At 39.7% G+C, this 20,859-nt stretch overlaps 1 protein-coding gene across 2 annotated transcripts in view; it reads left to right on the forward strand.

The window, feature by feature from the left end:
• The window catches only part of HMCN1 (hemicentin 1), a 453,341-nt gene that overhangs the window by 111,633 nt on the left and 320,849 nt on the right, over positions 1-20,859 (forward strand). For both annotated transcript variants that reach the window (XM_060197833.1, XM_060197834.1), the window contains exons 3-4: positions 10,118-10,276; positions 11,240-11,362. In XM_060197833.1, coding sequence (XP_060053816.1) covers positions 10,118-10,276; positions 11,240-11,362 — 282 coding nt within the window. The remainder of the gene's footprint in view (positions 1-10,117; positions 10,277-11,239; positions 11,363-20,859) is intronic.

Here is a 20,859-nt window from a genome sequence, read left to right on the forward strand (position 1 = left end):
GTCTCTGGCTCCCCAGCGATGGAACATAGCGGCGCACCGGCCATGGCCTGTTCGATAGCGATTGAGGAGGGCCCAATCATAACGTGCTAGGTCAAAGCCGGGTTGACGCCTGCAGGGGTCTGTGATGAGGTGTTTGTTCTTTACCTCAGCTGACTGCCAACTCTGTTTCCAAGAGACTGGAACAGAGAAGTTCAGTGTAGGCGTAGGGGACCAGATTGGGTGACGAGACGTCAAGCGTTGAACAGGGTGGGCGAAGATATCCGCGTATATTGGCAGGTCCGGTCGAGCGTAGACGTGGGAAATGAACTTAGATGATGCCGCATCCCGACAAATATCTGGCGGGGCGATGTTGCTTTGGTTAATATATATCTGCTAAAGAAATCCATCCTAAGCAAGGTAGTGTTTTAATTTGGCGAGAGAGAAAGGTACAAGAAAAATGAGACAAAAATCTTGAAGGAAACAGGAAGAAGGCCTTTGAAAAATAGAGAATGAAGAGTTACGGGAGTCTGGGAGGAGTGAGACACCATTTTTCAGTTTTCCTGTTTTTGCCTTGTGTAATTTCCCGTATCTTATTTAGAAATTTTAATGTGCATTGCTTTCTCCTTGCTATTTCCATCTGCAAAGGACCATTATAACTCAGGTGAATTTTCATAATTGAAACTTAAAATGTCTTAAAATATGATGGCACATCATTATCAATAAAGATAACAAATACCTCATGATTATTTGAATTTGATGTGAACTGAATCTTCTTTGAAGACCCAACATGAAGGAAGCTTCAACACATTGAAAGATCAATTGCTGAAGAGTTAGGCCCTTAGTATAGATGGTTGATGAGGTTAAAGTAAAAAACGATTATAGTTGTTCACCTTTTCATAATCTAAAAGACGAAGTCAGCAGTTCTCTTTTTAAAAGAATTGCTTTTTAATTATCTTTATTTATTTATTCAATAGAAGCAGCCAGAAATGGAGAGGAAGAGGGAGATAGAGAGGGAGAGAGTCAGAGAAATATCTGCAGCTTTGCTTAACCACTTGTGAAGCTTGCCCCCTGCAGGTGGGGGTTGGGGGCTTGAACCCAGGTCTTTGCTCATTGTAAATGTTAATGTGCGCTCAACCAGCTCCATCAGCAGTTCTCCAGTATTGTGACTTGGATTCTACCTTCGTCAAACTCACTTGAAATCCTTGACTAGTAAAGTGGGTCATTTGTGGTTGCCTGGGATTTAATATTTAAAATTTTGATTGTGAAGATTCTAGATTTGGTTTCTGAAATACTCTGTCTCATACATACCTCCATATTTTCTACATGAGATGAAGCCCAACACGTCATTAGACATTAGAACATTATAACCATTCTGACTTATTTCATATTTGCTTGAATGCAACTTTAAATCAGATTCAATGTAATTTAATGGTTTCCACATGCACATTCTGTTTTCTTGGTCATAGAATCACACGAATGTGTTTTCCGAAGGAGATCTGAGGGTTGTAAACTCTGCTCGGCTTGCTACAGAGTTTTATTACTAAACTTTATGGGTAAAGGGCAAATTAAACAAGTAATATGTATCAAGCAATGGGTATTCATGTGAAAAGAATACAGTCTGACTTTGAAGCCGGACCCAACAAGTTGAATTTATGGTAGAAGAAGCACAAAAGTTAGAATGCCAGGAACAATTCTTTTGGGCTCAGAAGGCTACCAAAATGATTTCATTTTCTGATCACTTGGAGTTAGTCAGATGTGGACAACAACAACAGGAGTAAACACTAGTTTAGTACAAGTAGATGATGAGAATAGAACAGTTGAACTGGTTGACAAGGAGAGAAGGAGAGAAGACGGTGGCAAAAGCTGGCTCCGAGATTAGCTTTCCTGGTTCTTAGACTCCTTGTTTGATAGACATTTCCCATTAAATTTTGCTCAGAGACCTCATTTTCCTCCAGCTCCTCTCAAAGTTTAAAGGTTCAGTTTATCCCAGTACCACTCCCACACTGCCAAGTGTTTAGAAAAGACAGCGTGATTATCTGTGTCTTATTACTCCCTTGACTGATAGGGTTTCTATTTATTCTTATCAATACTGTTTTCCAGGAATTTTTTTTTTTTAATTACCACTGTAACTCTGTGGCTACAGTGTTTTTTTTTTCCTTCTCTTTAATTCCCAGAGCAACATTTTATAGTGCTTTCTGTGTTATTCAGTATACAATTTTTCATCTAAACTATCTTTGGCAACTTGGGATATTATAACCCTCATACACTTATACAGGTAAAATGGATATCACATTTCTAAACAAGACTGTGCTTATACACAGTAAGTGTGTTTTAGAATTCATATGAAAAACACCAAGCTACCAAAGTCTGATGCTTCTTGCATACATTCAGGGAACTGTGCAGTTCAGTACATTAAACATTTCTTCTCCTTCCTACCTTACATTTTTGTCTATGTGTGCAGGTTGTTGTGGTTTGGGGGAGTTATGTTTGCATAGATATGTTTGTTTTCTTTTGTTAAGTATCAAAACTGAGAGAGACACAGTGAGACAGCAAGGTGAAAGAGCTGGGAGTTAGTTTTAGAAATCACTATAAATACAGAGTTCTTGGTTAAAGAGCAACTTCTGGCATTTGTACATCTGGGGGACTTAGCTCTGGAATTCTGTGAAATGAGGTAAGTGAGGCTTGACTAAAGCAGTTCTGGCAGAATACAGCAAGTGTGCTGATTGTTGAGGTTGCTTGCACAATCTCATTCATATCCATCCATTTGTTCATTTACCCACGAATTTATCAGTCACCAATGGAACACTTACTAACTTCCTCCAGGAACAAAGGACTAGTGGAAGGAAACAGATAAATTAGAATATAGCTCTACAAATTTTACAGTAATAGAAAGTGATAGTAATAGAAACTGATCTGTTTCTAAAAGGATGAACTTTATTTCTTTTTTATTTTTTTATCTTCACTAGGACATCACTCTAGCACAACCTTTTCAGATAGGTAGACAGACACACAGATGGACAGTCAGACACACACACACACACACACACAAAGACAAAGAGAAAAGATCCCATAGCACCAGTACTTCCTTCAGGGTATTATGGGTTGGGCTCAAATCTGGGTTACATGCATGGCAAAACAAGTGAAATATCCAGGTGAACTACTTTGCTGGCCCTTGGCTTTACATTTACAGGGACTTTGACAAGCCGCTTGCTTATAGCAGCCAACGTTGCTGAAGCCTTATGTAATTTGTGTGAACTCTCAGGTCAGTTAGAACCAAGTCCAGATTCCTGCTGTTTCAATTACCAGTTGTGGGACACTGAGAAAGGCATTTTTAAGGTCAATGCTCTGGCAAAATGTGCTAAACATGATACCTACATCATCAAGTCATGTAAAGAGCACGTACCTATGGCAACAATGTCTTGGTGCTTGGCTCAGAGAAGAGAGCCAGTAAGTTGAGTGCCTTATTGCCAACAAAAGCATCGGATTAAGGAAACGCTTCATAGATACAAGTGCAGCAAGTCTAACTTTCTCCACCATAGAAATTTTATGGAGTATTTTTTTTTTTCTGTTTGGTATTCAGGTCAAAACAGAAAATGTTAAGATGTTTAAAGGACTTTGTTTTTACAAAATTTGGCACTAAAACATAAGACAGTCCCCTCCCCCAATTTATAGTTTTAATCACAACCTCACTGCCCTAAATTTAAAATGCACCAAAGTTGGATACAGATCAAATTCCATTGTGAGGTTTATTTATAGCAAGAATATTGAACAGTGCTTTGGTTTAGTCCTATTTTGACTAGGTCTATTTGTATTTAAATAATTAATTAATCAAGGAGTACCAGAGTATCTCTCAGCATGCATTCCTGGAGATTGAATTTGAGACCTCACTACTCACTACTACTGAGCTAACTCCAAAGCTACAACTGGCTAAATTTATTTTGGCTTAATTAATTTACACATTGGAGAAACTTTTTTTTTAATTTGTGGTCTAAGTTCTGACATATATGAACACATTCACACAGATATATTTCACTTACTATTTTTTTTTAGGAAGGGAAACTTTTCCTGGGAACAATGTGTGATTACAATATAATCTGTGTCTGGAGATGTCAAGTTCAGGGCAGATGAATTAATTTTATTTTAAAGAGTACACTGACTTCCATAGCTTGGGAAATGAATTAAGCCATTACAAACCACTCTTTAATGTAACATTTATTGATATTATACGTGTGTGTGTGTATGTGAGAGAGAGAGAGAGAGAGAGACAGACAGACAGACAGACACATAGGTAGGCAGGGACCAGAGCACCTCCCAGTCACATATGGTGCTGGGGTTCAAGTCCTGGCTCTGTTAAGCCACCTCTAAGACTATATACGTAAGCCACTACATACATAAGCCACTTTTATGGGATTTGGACACTTGTGTCTTTTTTTTTTTTTTTTTTTTTTTGAGCTGACATCCTCTAATATTTGAATGCTTTGAGACTTTTTGTTTATTCCTCAATGTAAGTCAAAGTTTATTTGGGTGACTGTGATAGAAAATAGTTTAAGAGATAAGAATGCCTTTCCTATGCAATTGTAATTTTGAAATTCTTTATGGGGTTATAACTGTCAGTACTTACATACTTTTTTGGGGGGTGGGTGGTAGTGAGCAATATTGAGACCTTATCTGCACTAGGTTCAGTGTTTTGCAATGGTGTTTTTGTTTTGTTTTTGTTTTTCTTCTCCCTCCAGGGTTATTGCTGAGGCTCAGTGCCGGCACTTTGAATCTACTGCTCTTGGCGTACTCCACTTTATTGGATAGGACAGAGAGAAATTGAGAGGGGAGGGAGAAGTAGAGAGGGAGAGGGACGGAGAAACACCTGCACACCTGCTTCACCACTTGTGAAGTGTTCCTCTTGTAGGTGGGGAACTTGAACTTCCAATCCTTGTGTGGGTCCTTGTGCTTCGTATTATGTGCACCAAGCTGGGTGCACCACCACCCAACCCCTAGGGGTGCTTTCTTTCAGAATAGCATGGTTAGAGTCCTTGCAGCATATGTTGGTTTTGTTATTTTTTAGATGTTTCATTCAAGTGAAGAATGTGGAAGTCCTTTTTTAGAAGGTGAAAACTAATTAAAGGCTTAGAGATCTCATTTCAGTGTATTTTTGGAAGGAGGGCTACATTAAAGTTGTGAGCCAGAATTTATTGAGAGTACTCCATGGAATTACTTTATAGTCACTTTCAGGGATCCTGATGGACCCCTTCTCCTTTTTCACAATGTTTGGGATGAGTTAAAGCTTTCTTAGGTGCTGTTAGAGTATATTTGAACAGAAATCAAATGGTTCAGAGACTGATCTTCACTTGGTAAGAGGTCTACCATTCTTGCCATTTCTAGCAAATGTCGGTGGAGATTTCTTAGCTGTTCATCTTTGACAATTAGCAAGTAACAATGAACCTCTCCTTAGAGTTGCTCTTTTTTTTTTTTGCTTCCAGTGTTATTGTTGGGGCTTGGTGCCAGCACTACAAATCCACTGCTCCTGGAAGCTATTTTTTCTCTTTTGTTGCCCTTGTTGTTTATCGTTGTTGTTGTTGTTGCTGTCGTTGTTGGATAGGACAGAGAGAAATTGAGAGAGAATGGGAAGACAGAGAGGGGGAGAGAAGGATAGACACCTGCAGACCTGCTTCACTGTTTGTGAAGGAACCCCCCCCACACACACAGGTGGGGAGCCAGGGCCTCCAACCGGGATCCTCACCCAGTCATTGCACTTTGTGCCATGTGCATTTAACCTGCTGTGCTACTACTCGGCACCCAGTTACTCTTATTATGGAGCTGTATTATGTAATTGACTATGCAGTATATATTTGTGGAATGGATAACTAATATTTTGATTCATACTCTTTCTTCTTGTACAATGTCCAGCACAGAGAAGTGTTTTCTTTCTTTTTAAAAAATTTATTAGTGACCTACAAGATTATAAGATAACAAGGTCGTAGCCACACATTATTGTGTTTTTTGTCAAGCTTTTGAAAATACAATAGTAATCTAAATTTTTGAGCTGTATAAAACATCTATTACAGATATGCAAAGCTGGTTGCAAATAAAAATCATTCCTTTCCAATAGACTAAAATTCCCAGTGGTTCTTTCTCACTTCCCTAGAACACAAGTGCTCCTTCAAAAGCTTTTGTTGTGGGAGTTGGGCGGTGGTGCAGCAGGTTAAGTGCACATGGCTCAAAGCTCAAGGATGGGCGTAAGGATCCTGGTTCGAGACCCTGGCTCCCCACCTGCAGGGGAGTCACTTCACTAGTGGTGAAGCAGGTCTGCAGGTGTCTGTCTTTCTCTCCCCCTCTCTGTCTTCCCCTCCTCTCTCCGTTTCTCTCTGTCCTATCCAACAACAACGACATCAACAACCACAACAATGTTAAACAACAAGAGCAACGAAAGGTTAAATAAATAAATAAAACTTTTGTGCACATGATAATTTCCCAAAGAACTATTAAGCAAAGGAAGAGACGTATTATGAATAAATACGTCTAATAATAAATAAATATGTCTAATAATAAATAAATACATCTAATAATAAATAAATACGTATTTATTAAACACGTATTTATTATTATAAATAATAATAAATAAAGACGTATGATGAATAAATAAAGCATATTCAAGTGCCTCTGAAAAGCAAGGAAGCCAGCTTGCTAGAAAAGAAGATTTAAAAAGAGGAAGGCAGCTTGTCTCAACTTTGGAAGGAAAACACCCAATTTAACAAATATTTACTCTGAGATTACTTGCTGCTGAGAAATGCTGACTTGAGGGCTCAGGGAGTGAGGGAAACAGTTTCTACCATTAGAGCTTACAGAAAATGGGACAACTTAGATACACACAGTGAAGTGTGTTTGATGGTGGAAGTAACAGGTAAAGATTACTTGAGTGCCATTTTTTTTTTTTGCCCCCAGGGCTAACTCCCACCCCAGTTTTATTTTCTTTCTTTTATTTTGATAGGATACAGAGAAATTGAAATGATGGGGAGATAGGGAGAGGGAAAGAGAGACACGTAACATCCCTGCTACAGAGTTCCTGAAGTCTCTCACCCCCCCCCCCCCCCCCCCAGCAGCTAGAGGTTGGAGGCTTGAATCTGGATCCTTAACATATGGTGTAACAAGTGCTCCACCAACAGGCTTCCTAGATGAAAGTTCTAAGGCATTAAGGTGTGTGACCAAGAGTTTAACAAAGAGCAGGAAGGAACCTCAGCTTTAAAAAATGGGTGGTGGGAGCACCACTAAGAGAGACAAACTAAAGAGACAGTTTGATCCAATAATAGTTAGTGAAGAAATTTTAGGAGGAAGACATTATCTACATGCCTGTAGTGCAGGAAAAGTAAAATCTTTTGGAGTCAAGGCAACCAAAAATGGGATAGAAGATAATCTTTGTGATTAAAATTAATGACAAGAAGAGTGAATTAAAGGAAGTAAAGAGGGAAGAAGGAAGGGGGCATATTCACAGTGGAAGTGAAAGGCACATGGGTTGACCATTGAGTAGTGAAGGAAGAGGGAAGAAATGAAGAGGACTCAGGTTTTGAATGTGTCTATCTAGGTAGATAGCCCCATTGACAACATTTTGTGGTTGGGTGACAATGTGAGATCTCGTTTATAAGTACTGAATTCTGAAGACCTGGAGAACATCCAAGAGTGGGTATATAATAAGCAATTGAAAATGGAAAGTTGGGACTTTGGGAGATAAGTACAGTCTGGGAATAGAAATAGACATGTCAATTGGTCCAACCCCTGTGGAGAGCAGTCTGGAGAACTCTCAGAAGGCTAGAAGTGGACCTGCCCTATGATCCTGCAATTCCTCTCCTGCGGATATATCCTAAAGATTCAAACATGCCCATCCAAAAAGATGTGTGTATACCTGTGTTCATAGCAGCACAATTTGTAATAACCAACACCTGGAAGAAACCCAGGTGTCCAACAACAGATGAGTGGCTGAGAAAGTTGTCATATATATACATAATGGAATACTACTTAAGAATGATGAGTTCACCTTCTTCACCTCATGTTGGATGGAGCTTGAAGAAATCATGTTAAATGAGATAAATCAGAAAGAGAAGGATGAATATGGGGTGATCTCACTCATAGATAGAAGCTGAAAAATAAGAACAGAAGGGAAAACACAAAGCAGAACTTGGATTGGGCTTCCACCAAAGTAAAAGACTCTGGGTTTTAGGGGGAGAATATCAGGTCCTGGAACATGATGGCAGAGGAGGACCTAGAGGGGGTTGAACTGTTATGTGGGAAACTGAGAAATGTCACACACATATAAACTACTGTATTTTACTGTTGACTATAGAACATCAATCCCCACTCCACCCCCAATAACAACAACAACAACAAAAGTAGTAGACAAGTCTTTGAGAGCAATGGAAATGCACCAGAGTGAAAGAGCATAGGAAGCATGTGCTGTAAAAATGAGAAGGTCTGGGGGCCGCGGTAGCGCAGCAGGTTAAGTGCACATGGTGCAAAGCACAAGAACTGGCATAAGGATCCCAGTTCGAGCCCCCAGCTCCCCACCTGCGGAGGGGGGGTCGCTTCACAGGTGGTGAAATAGGTCTGCAGGTTTCTTTTTTTTTTAATATTTATTTTATTTATTTATTCCCTTTTGTTGCCCTTGTTGTTTTATTGTTGTAGTTATTATTGTTGTTGTCGTTGTTGGATAGGACAGAGAGAGAAATGGAGAGAGGGAGGGGAAGACAGAGAGGAGGAGAGAAAGATAGACACCTGCAGACCTGCTTCACCGCCTGTGAAGCGACTCCCCTGCAGGTGGGGAGCCGGGGTTCGAACCGGGATCCTTATGCCGGTCCTTGTGCTTTGCGCCACCTGCGCTTAACCCGCTGCGCTACAGCCCGACTCCCAAGGTCTGCAGGTTTCTATCTTTCTCTCCACCTCTTTGTGTTCCCCTACTCTCTCAGTTGCTCTCTGTCCTATCCAACAACGACACCGATAACAACAAAAATAATAATAACAACAACAAAGATAAACAACCAGGGCAACAAAGGAGGAAAAATAGCCTTCCAGGAACAGTGGATTCATGGTACAGGCACTGAGCCCCATTGATAACCCCGGAGGCAAAAAAAAAAAAAAAAAAAAAAAAAGGTCTGCTTACTTAGTAAAATTACAAGAAGTCAATAACTGATAACTTTGAAATAAGTGACAAGCTGATACAGCTTTCAGTCCTACACCATTAAGAAACAGACATCCTGGGCAGGGGTAGATAGCATAATGGTTATGCAAATAGACTCATGCCCTAGGCTCCAAAGTCCCAAGTTTAGTCTCCTGCCCCACCATAAGCCAGAGCTGAGCAGTGCTCTGGTTAAAAAGAAAAGAAAAAAGAAACAGACATCCTGTTTTATGGGTTTATTTTAGAGGTAACTTGCAATAATAAATAGTACTGCTTCAGTTCATTTGGCCCATGATACTCAAGGGCTCTCAATTTTGAGTAGGATCTAATGTAAGAAGAGATTGTCCTGTTGGTCCAACAGGATTAAATAATTCTAATAAATAAATAAATAATAAATAATTTTAAATAAATAACAAATAATTGAATAAATAATTAATAAATTATTCTAATAAGTAAATAATTCTAATACTTCACTCTGATGATCTTGATTAGTTCTTATATCTTATCAAAAACCTTAGATTGTCAGGAGCCTGGAGATAGCCCCCAGGAGTCAGGATCTGGCTGAAACACAGGGAAAGCCTTCTTATCAGTGTGTCTGATTTCTGCACTAGAAGACAAGGCACATAGTTTTATTCACTGGTGTTAATGACTGCATTTTATGAATGCTCTGGCTCCTTTTCTGTTCTTAGTACAGCAAGAAGCAAAGTCATGAGAAAAGAAAAACAACATTTTCTCTTTCTCTGTTTGTTTTCAGTGAATCTATAATTTGTCTATAAGTACAGGTTGTTCCAGTTCTTATCACTTTCACTTTTTTCAAGCTTCTCCTTATAACTAAAATGGTTAATCCAGTGGCAAATTGTTAGAAAATAAGAAAGCACTGGCTGATCGCCAAAGCACCTAAGGCAAAGTTTTAACTAAAACAGCCCTTTCTTTTCTACTGGTGAGTTAATTATATTTGCCTTTCTTAATGTTTCTCATCAGGGTGGTGGAGATTGTCCAGAAATGAGCATCGGAGCAATAAAAATCGCCTTGGAGATTTCCCTTCCCGGGTCTTTCATCTATGTCTTCACAGACGCACGGTCCAAGGACTACCGACTCACTCATGAAGTGCTTCAGCTTATCCAACAGAAGCAGTCGCAAGTGAGTAGGCTCAACTCCAGAGGTCTGTCTCAAGACAGCATGGTCTGTCTCAAGACAGCTTGCTCTCCTCATCGGCTATTCTAATGTATGACAAATGTCACTAGCACTATTGATTCAAATAGACTTATTCCCCATCTCTGTGCTATTTGATATAAGATTATTAAACATCTGTGTACATAGCATGTCAGTCCCCTGATTTTCAATACAGAGAAGAAACAGTCCGTTAAGGTGTTTCTTGTCATCTTGACCTTGTAACTGATAAAACCATAGGCCTAGCAAAAAGGCCTCACTTTGGGATGTCACCTTACATGGAATCTTGTCTGAGTCAGAGTTATCCTATCAGTTTCCTGAAGCTGCCTCAGACCTTCCCCTAACTGTCAGTAGCTGACAAAAGTAAGTCTTTATTTCTCACATACTTGCAAGGCTTAGGCTGGACTTGCTCACTTGTATGTGTCTGAGGGTAGCTTGGTTTTGGCTGATCTACACTGATTTTTGGGGTGACTTCACTCACCCTCAGGGTCCTCAGCTTCTTTCTGAGACCAGCTGATTTAGATAGACATAGCCCTCTGATGGCTGTGCAGAAACACTGCACATCCAGTGGAAATAGTCAAGGTCATTTGATGCTTGAACTCAGTAGGACATGCCTTTTCCCTCATACTGTAGGCCCAAGCAAGTCACATGTTCAAAGAGGACAAAGTAAGTTCCACATTTTTAGTGAAAGAAACTTCAAAATCTTTGGCAAAGTGCATAGAATATATAAATATTCTAGTATGTGTGTTTTCTACTTGCTTTGTGGTATCTTAACACATAGAGATGACCAATAAATCTGTTGGGTTGTTGGAAAAGTCATGATACATTTTTGCATGGAAAAACATAGACAGTGTATTATGGCTTTTGTGACAACCCCAATTTATGAGCTTTGAAGGGACTTTGAGCTGTCTTCTTTTTATTTAAAAACCACAGGTGGTATTTGTGCTCACTGGAGACTGTGATGACAGAGGACATATAGGATATAAAGTCTATGAGGAAATCGCCTCTACAAGTTCCGGTCAGGTGTTTCATCTGGACAAAAAGCAAGTTAATGAGGTTGGTCTAGTAAAGCAGATTTACTTTATTACCAGCTACCTCACCAAAATTGATTATTGTGACATTTGATTAAAAAAATTCTTAAGAGATTTTCTTCTCAGTCATCTATCAATAAAAGCAGTAAATCAATGTGGGCCATGTGGTGGTGCCCGTGACTGAATGTACATATTACAGTGCACAAAGACTTAGGTTCAAGCCCCCAGTTCTTACTTGCAGGGGGGAAGCTTTATGGGCAGTGAAATAATGCTGCAGATATCTTTCTCTTCCTGTCTGTCTCCCCCTTCCCTCTCAATTTCTTTCTGTCTCTATCCTAAATAAATAAATAAATAAACATTTTAATATGAAAAAATTAAATCAATGTGAAGCATAGCTTTACCTACTGATTTGCTTTCTGACTATATTATGTGATGCTAATAAATGCATTTGATATAGTCACAAATATATTCAAACTCTTTCAGTGTGAAGTGAGAACGTGTGTCTTTCTTGATGTTTAGTAAGGATAAATTGCATTTCTTATGTGCAACTTTTGGGTAACTGGTAAAATGAGGCTTCACTGCTGACACTGAACATGAAAATGTTAGTCACTGAGTAAAATTCAAATGAGTTTTGATCTCTAAGATTACAAGTAAAACTCCGTAACTATATAACATTTTTTAAAACTTAGAGTGACATAGTAAAAAAAAAAAAAACCTTAGTATTTTTCTAAAATATGTTTGAGATAAGTCTCATTATCATGATTCTTCTTTTCATTACGTTGCCTTTACTTCACTTGCTATTATAAAATTTTACTTACTTATTTAACTGTCATTTAAGTTTCTAGGAACAGACCAATATAAAAATAAGACCTTTTTTTGTATGTGTGAACATAATTCGCATCTGATTGATATGGCTACTATCTATACAAGTATTATTAAGTTTATAATACACTCCTTTGTGTCTTGAATGAAATGGTTCAGTAGTGTTGTCATAACTGAAGAGTTCTTATTACATCATGGTGGAACTGATAGGACATGCATATTTCTAGAATAAACTAACTGAATATTTTTACTAACATATTGAAATAGATAAACTTAGGAAGATTATTCTGCTCTAATTTTGATTTTTCTTGGAATAAATGGTCTTAGATTCTGGTGACTGAATCTTTGTTGTGTCCGCGAGTCAGAAATACTGGGGCAGAGTCTGATAGCTGCAGGAGGTTCCCTTATAGTGATTTACTTAAACATTTGCCTGAATATTTGGGACTCTGAATCTCATTCCTTAGATTGGAAAAGAGTCCCATGAACAGGGCTATTGTCTGGTGCCTTAGACTGTGTATAACCCCAATCGAGGAAAGGTTATTGACTCAGTTGTTGATTACTGGAATTGTTCCCTGGGATAAAAGTCAATGTTACAGAATGAAGTGGGGCATAAGTGAAGCAAAGTCACACTGTGTATTGCAGGATACCACCTTTGATGGTGTGAGAGGTCCAGGCTGGAGCAAGCACTGACAGTCATTGTTGACATTGTTTCAGACAATGTTCCTGGCCTAGTGGACTTGATGAACCCAAAAGAAGCTTCTAGACAAGAGAAAGGGTGTGAAGAGACATGGCTGGCACTTGGAGCATTCGAAAGAACAGCCCTTTCAGTCTGTTATAGAGCAGCCACACAAAACATAGATTTTTCAGTGCAAGTTATGTGAAATTTTAAGAATTATAGGACTTTATTAATAGTTGGGCTTCAGAAGTAGAAATAATGTGTGTCCTGAAATGTAACTCCATGTAATTCCATACATACAAGAAAAAAGTGACTTGCTTAAGTCATTTTTTTTTTATGGCTTGTATAAGTAAATCTCTAGATCTTAAATGAAAGATCTAGGCACCTTTTGTTTTTATTAAACATAAAAAGGAAAAATCAAAGTGAAGGAATTTGGCTGAGCAATAATAGTCTATAAGTCACTGTATGATACTGCATGTTGAAAACACAAGTTAAGACACATTGCAAGGATATACTTAAACAATTCACCTTTGAAGATGGGAAAGGAGCAAAACCACTGCAATTTTATTCCTTCATTTCTTTGTAAGCTGTGTTATTGTCAGTGGATCCAGTTAATGCTTCCTTTAGTATATGAAAAAGCCCAACTGTGAAATGTCATCTCTTTAGATGCTAGATATCTTTGTGTCAAAGAAGCAGACAAAAAAGATCCATTATGAATTGGATATTTTGCTTGTTCTAGGATTCTTCATCTTTTCTTCCAACTTAATTTCTTCTCCCCTACCCCCCCCCAAAAGAAGAAATAATCAGCAGTAAACAAGTGTGCTTATCCTGGCCTTATGGATCTTAAACATTCCTCATTTGTAAGTAATGCTGGCCAGCTGTCTCTGCCATATCAGAAAGAAGTTTTTATTAAATAATAATTGTCAAGTAATATATGTATTTTGAAAAAGATAAATGACGGTATTTAGAAGTTCCACAATGTATCTTAAAGACTGTGCTGCAGAGTAATATGCAGCTCTTTGATGTGGGATGTTTGAGTTCTGGGGTTTTGTGAACACCCTTGCTGACTCTTGGAATGGTTCCCTGTACTGCTGTTTGGCTCAGGTATGCTCTCTTCTAACTTTTTTTTTCTTTTGTAGTGCCAGTCTTATTCATATTGAATAATCTGCCCAGTCCAAATTAAAAGTTTTATTTTTCCTTAGAAGTGGGTGGGGAAGAGGAGAAAGGAAAGAGAGGAGAGATAGAGGGATAGACTAGCTCCACCATCCCGTGTGGTGCCAGGGATCAAAACCTTGATCTTAGCTGCTATACTCTCTATTGGCTCCAGACCTGCTCTCTGTTAGGCGTGAGAGGCTCCCACAGCCTTTCTGTTGTTAATATTCAGAGGCTCCAGCTGGCCGGGCTAGTGTCGCAGCGGTAGACAGAGACTCGCGGACACATGGCTGGGCAGGGAAGCTGTATTTCTTTATTCAGAAACAACGATTCATAAACTAACCCAAACTAATCACCAAACAAAACTCTCCTGCATCCTTCTCACATGGCGGCGCCAAGAACTCTCGAACTCTGGAACTCTCTCAGGGTTTCTTGGGGCGGGGACAAGCGAGCCTACGAAACTAGCAGGACTGAACCAGTTTTCTTGGCAGGGGGAGAGCTAGAACAACCCAATGTAAAGCATACAAAAATTCCCCCTTTTCTTTTTAACTAAATGACTACAGTATCAAGGGTGTGGGGTGAACAGAAACCTATATCGTACAGGCATTTTTAAAAAAGAAACTGGCACAAACATGGAGAAACATGTAAGCAAGTAACAAGAACCAGTGTGCTGCCAAGGGAAGGCCTGAGGGGGCCATTTTTTTGCCTCTGTGGGCAAAACTTTATCAGCTTAAAAAAAACATTTCTTGCCTCTGGGGGGCATACTTGCCTCGACAGGCATTTGCATGGGGGTGGGGAACGGCCTAGAGTCCCAAAGGCAGCTGGCTGCAATTTACTTACTATGAAACAAAACTTGTTATTAGCATAACCATAGCGCAATCTAACGTTTCTAATAGAGAAGGAATTTGAGACTTTTACATATCAACAACGTCTTTTTAACCTTTCGTTACACCCATTCAAGATGGAGACACACCCTAGGTGTGCGCAGGAAAGAAAACCTCAGGCATGAGAATAATTAGCATAGCCATTGTGCAATCTACCATTTCTAATAGAGAAGGTAATCGAGAGTTTTACATATCAACAAGTCTATTTAACCTTTTGTTACACCCACTTAAGATGGAGACACACCTTTGGTGCGCCCCACGTTGGGCACCATTTGTTGTTAAAATTCGGAGCTAGTGTTGCTGCGGTAGACAGAGACTCGCGGACACACGGCTGGGCAGGGAAGCTGTATTTCTTTATTCAGAAACAACGATTCATAAAATAACCCAAACTAATCACCAAACAGAACTCTCTTGCCTCCTTCTCACATGGCGGTGCCAAGAACTCTCGAACTCTGGAACTCTGGAACTCTCTCAGGGTTCCTTGGGGTGGGGACAAGTGGGCCCGCGAAACTAGCAGGACTGAACCAATTTTCTTGGCAGGGGGAGAGCTAGAACAACCTAATGTAAAGCATGCAGCACCTTTCCTTTCTTCATCCACTGCCCTTCCCTGAGGTTGAGAAAAAGATACCATTTATAGTTTAGATGGAATCATGTGGCCTTTCAGTACGCATTTGGTTTGGTTTTCTTCCTATCATTTTATTTCATTTAATCTTTTTTTTTTTTTTGCTCCAGGGTTATTGCTGGGGCTGGGTGCAGGCACTACTAACCCACTGCTCTGGTGGCCGTATTTTCTATTTTATTAGATAGGACAGAGAGAAATTGAGAGAGGAGAGGGAGAGAGAAAGATAGACACCTGCATACCTACTTACTGCTTGTGAAGTGTGTCCTCCCCACCCCCCCCGTGCGCGCCTTCGCAAGTAGGGAGCCAGGGGCTCAAACTGGGATTCTTGAATGGTTCCTTGTGCTTTGTACTATGTGCTTTTAACCAGGTGTGCCACTGGTCAACCCCTTCATTTAATTCTTGATGTTGGTCTATAAGGAGGACACCATGATCGACACCCTTTTCCCAGCTGAGAGAACGAAAGCAGAGGGCCATTAAACCTCTTGCTCAAGCTTCAACTACTGCTCAGTGTTTGAACATTTGCCTCCACTATCATCTACTCTGATAAAGCAACATTAGAGAGTCTCTCCTCGTTCCTTAGTTTAACAGATGTTTGAGGCACTTGATGCTAGTGATCACACTAAACACTGGACACCGGGTGTTTGTCTTCAAGGAGTGCAGAGAAAGAGGATTGCAGGAGAGGGTAAGCAGAGTTTATGGCAGTAGGCCCAACCAGTCTGAGTCTTCCCTGTGGGAGTAGCAGAGTCTCACTGAGGCCAGACCCAGCCTCTGGACTTATTTTCTTGCTTGTTGTTTCTGTGCATACCCTCCACTCCCATGAAATAGGGCCTTACACATATGTTATTTCAATGCTCAGGACTGCTTTTTTATCCAAATAGACAGAGGGGGTAGGCTAGAGTTACAATGACACTGGAACATCCTGTGGTGCCATGACACCTCTGAGGTAGTGCCAGACTTTGAACTTGTGCGACAAACATGACAAAAGCATGTGCCACACTGGTGTCTTCTCTCTTAGTCCTCATTTCTGCTTGACTGATGAGAATGAGCAGGTGACATCCAAAGCTAATTTCCAGTGGGAAGGTAAGAGTTGATGTAATAGATATTTACAGGAAAATAGCTAGCATCTAAGAAAATGAAGTGAAAGTCTTGTGACTTACCTGTGAAAAACACCAGTCAACAAAAAGTCTTGTGGATTACAGATCACTGTATGGTCCCCCCCCCCAAATAGTTTATACTCATTTCATTGGTGTCAGTACTGGGACTAGGAAAATGGTCAACTTTGCTGGAGTTTGAAATCACCCAGCCCCTTTCTATTATTTGACTAAATGTGACTAGGGTCATCTGAAGAACTGAAGAACTTTTTGCATCAGATGAAATGAGAGCTGAAACTCAGGGTTTTGAACAACAAGAGTTTGGACCTTGGGGGGGCTGCCATTTTGTTTTTCACCAATTCCAAGCTCCCGTGCAGACATTAATTAAAAAACATGACCTTATTGTTGACCTTGAGGAAAAGTAGAAACGGGTGTTTCCTCTGAAAGTAGAAAATGTATGGGACAATTGTAATGTTCTAGAAAGCTTCCGGAAATGGGTGGGAACAATGTGCAAATGTTTCCACTTACCCCTTCTCTGAATTTACCTAAACAAATGTTGAAAATGAAGTGGAGAGCTCCCAGCACATACTTTAAAATAATGTGGATGCCTCTGTATCCACAAACACACTAGGAAAGGAATTCTCACTTTCATTGCCATGGAATGCCATCTTTCTTTCTTCCTTCCTTTCTTTCTTTCTTTCTTTCTTTCTTTCTTTCTTTCTTTCTTTCTTTCTTTCTTTCTTTCTTTCTTCATGCCTAGATTGATATGTTACCCCTGCAGGTGGCTGCTGGGAGCTACCAGGCTACAGTCACATAGCTTGTCTCTTGAAGGCACCTGGGAGTGCTCTCTGGGTCACTGATAGGGTTAAGTGAAGCCATGTGTATGCATGCTTTCATTTGTTTAGAAAAAAGCAAGCAATACATTTATATAATACTCACAGATCTCTGAGAACATTAGCAGTCTCTCAACGTGACATTTAAAGTTTACTTAATATTCTTTGCAAATAAAGATGAGTAAGATAGCATGCCTCAGTAGAATCTTCTTATTCATTTCTTTATATTAACCAAAGATAACTTTATTTTTTTGAAGATTTATTTTTATGGGAGAGAAAGCTTAAGAGTTAAAGCACTACTCAGCTCTGGCATGTGGCAGTACCAGGGATTAAACCTGGGGTCTCCGGATTCTTAGTCATGCAAGTCCTATGCTCTGATGTGAACTAATCAGAGCCCCCCTGCAATGCGGGCAGTGGGAGGTGGGGCTGGGCAGGACTGAGGGGGGTGCAATATTTGAAAGGCTAAACCTTATAAAATGAGAATGTCCATCTTCCATTTCATGGGTTCATATACAGGTTCTGAGGACCATTTGGAATACTAGTTAGAAACAGCTGCAGTGCATCCTGCAAGTGCAGTGGGTCTAATCCAGGAAAAACATGCCGACCATGAAATGCAAGTTTCAGCACGAAAGTGTTGTCCCACATCCCTCCAGAGAGAGTAGGGAAAGATCAAATGAAAAGACTGATTTGATTTGCTAGTAAATTTCATTCACTAAAGAGTCTCCTTTAGAAAATAACTTGAAGTGGTTTGATTTTGTAGTAATAAAAATGTCCAAAGACTACATATCCCGATCCTGAATTCCTGGTTTTTAAATTATTTTTGATGTTTTCCATTATTAGTGGAAATACGACATAGGACATTAGTGCTAAATATGTGAATTTTAACAAACGCAATCTTTTTTTAAAAATTTTTTTTTTATATTTATTTATTTTCCCTTTTGTTGCCCTTGTTGTTTAACATTGCTGTGGTTATTGATGTCATCATTGTTGTTGGCTAGGACAGAGAGAAATGGAGAGAGGAGGGGAAGACAGAGAGGGGGAGAGAAAGATAGACACCTGCAGACCTGCATCACCGCCTGTGAAGCGACTCCCTTGCAGGTGGGGAGCCGGGGGCTCGAACAGGGATCCTTACGCCAGTCCTTGCGTTTTGCGCCACGTGCGCTTAACCTGCTGCGCTACCGCCTGACTCCCACAAACGCAATCTCTAATTCAACCTGTAATAGCAGAGTGCTTTTTTTTTTCAGTTGAGCTTTCCAAAGTAAATGCAACAGGAATAACCACATTTTATAAAATGAAAAACATTTTTTTTACTCCCCTCAACTTACCCTAAATATTTTTCCAGCTTTAAGCATATTTGGATAAGTCCTCTAGTGTTTTTGCATTCCAATCACTTCTTATACTTCCTTTTTAGATTGGACCCTGAAGTTAAGAGTTCAGAATTTCAGAAGAGAATTGTTCTTGGAGAATTTTTTTTTTTAGCCTAGGCAGGTATACAAAGGACTGGGATCCCAATGGAAAGCTATTTCATAATTGATGACTTGTCAGACTCAGAATATTTTAAATTAAGTTTTACTTATTTTCATTTTAGAAGGTTAGTATTAATGGCCAGGGAGATGGAGATATCTCAGTTGTTAGAACACAGGCCTTGCAAGTGTGAAAGAACTGATTTTGTGCTGTATATGCCAGAGTGATGTTCTGGTGCTCTGGTTCAATTTCTCTCTCCGCTTCTCCCTTCTCCACACACATACACATACAAATTTCTTTAAAGAGATTCCTTATCTACTGGTATTTTTTTTTCTTTTTATAATTTTTAAATATTTATTTACTTATTTATTTCCTTTAGTGGCCTTTGTTATTTTATCGTTGTGGTTATTATTGTTGTAATTGATGTCATCGTTGGATAGGACAGAGAGAAATGGAGAGAAGAGGAGAAGGCAGAGAGGGGGAGAGAAAGAGAGAAACCTGCAGACCTGCTTCATCGCTTGTGAATCGACTCCCTTGCTGGTGGGGAGTTGGGGGCTCAAACCAGGATCCTTACGCCTGTCCATTAATACTTTGTGCCACGTGCGCTTAACCCGCTGCACTACCACTCGACTCCCATCTACTGGTATCTTAAAGGTCACAACTACTTACTTAACTAGCTGCACTGATATACATGGATTTTTATTTTTTTGCATACATGGATTTTATGACTGTGGGATGAGGCCACGCTTAATCCCACTTGGAGAAGGTCTGTGAACTTAACTTCATTGAATGAACTTTGATGGTGCATCCACAATCCATATTGTAGCATTTTCCTTTTGGTAATTGATAGAAAAAGTAGTAGACACATAATCAGTCTATAAGTGTCTTTTTATTTAATTATGTCTTCATTAATAAATCATGTTCTATTTTAGCAATCCTAAGAATTCAATGGGGGAGAGAAGGAAAGGTTAAGAGGGCTTTGGAGGTCCAGTGTCCTATTGATGGAGGGGAATGACATTTTGGGGTGGGTGAAGTGTGCTGACACATGTTGAGGAGATGTGAAATTGTACCTCATGTACAACAGTTTTATAAAACATCTCACTATTAAACTTGCATGCTTTTTGTAGACAGTAAATGGTTTCTACATCCGGAGTGCTACTTACACTCTGGGTAATACTCAAAAGATTCTTTAGTTATGCATCTTAAATTTCCAGTTTGACGATAAAGCTAAAATAAATGTCCTTCAAAATAATTGAGGGGGGTTTGGCCGTAGCTTAGTGGGTTAAGCACAGATAGTTCGAAGCGTAAGGACCAGAATAAGGATCCCAGGTCAAGCCTTCGGCTCCCCACCTGCAGGGGGGTGTCTTTCTCTCCCCCTCTATATCTCCCCTCCTCTCTCAATTTCTCTCGGTCCTCCTATCCAACAACAATAGCATTGACAACAGCAATAATAACGACAATAACAAGGGCAACAAAATGGGAAAAATAGTCTCCAGCAGCAGTGGATTCATAGTGCAAGGCACCGAGCCCCAGCAATAACCCTGGAAGCAAATAAAATGAAATAATTGAGAATATTTACTTCTTTTTTGTTTTTTTATTCATTTCTTCTACTTGTACAAAATATACAGTGTTTATAAACAAAATATATGTTCAGATTTCTTTTTTTTTAAATTTTATTTATTTATTCCCTTTTGTTGCCCTTGTTTTTTTTTAATTGTTGTAGCTATTATTGTTGTTGTCATTGTTGGATAGGACAGAGAGAAATGGAGAGAGGAGGGGAAGACAGAGAGGAGGAGAGAAAGATAGACACCTGCAGACCTGCTTCACCACCTGTGAAGCGACTCCCCTGCAGGTGGGGAGCCGGGGTTCGAACTGGGATCCTTATGCCGGTCCTTGTGCTTTGCGCCACCTGCGCTTAACCCGCTGCGCTACAGCCTGACTCCCTATGCTCAGATTTCTAATCTTAAATATTTCATGA

This window comes from Erinaceus europaeus, chromosome 9 (genome assembly GCF_950295315.1).
Source record: "Erinaceus europaeus chromosome 9, mEriEur2.1, whole genome shotgun sequence".
NCBI classification, from domain to species: Eukaryota; Metazoa; Chordata; class Mammalia; order Eulipotyphla; family Erinaceidae; genus Erinaceus; species Erinaceus europaeus.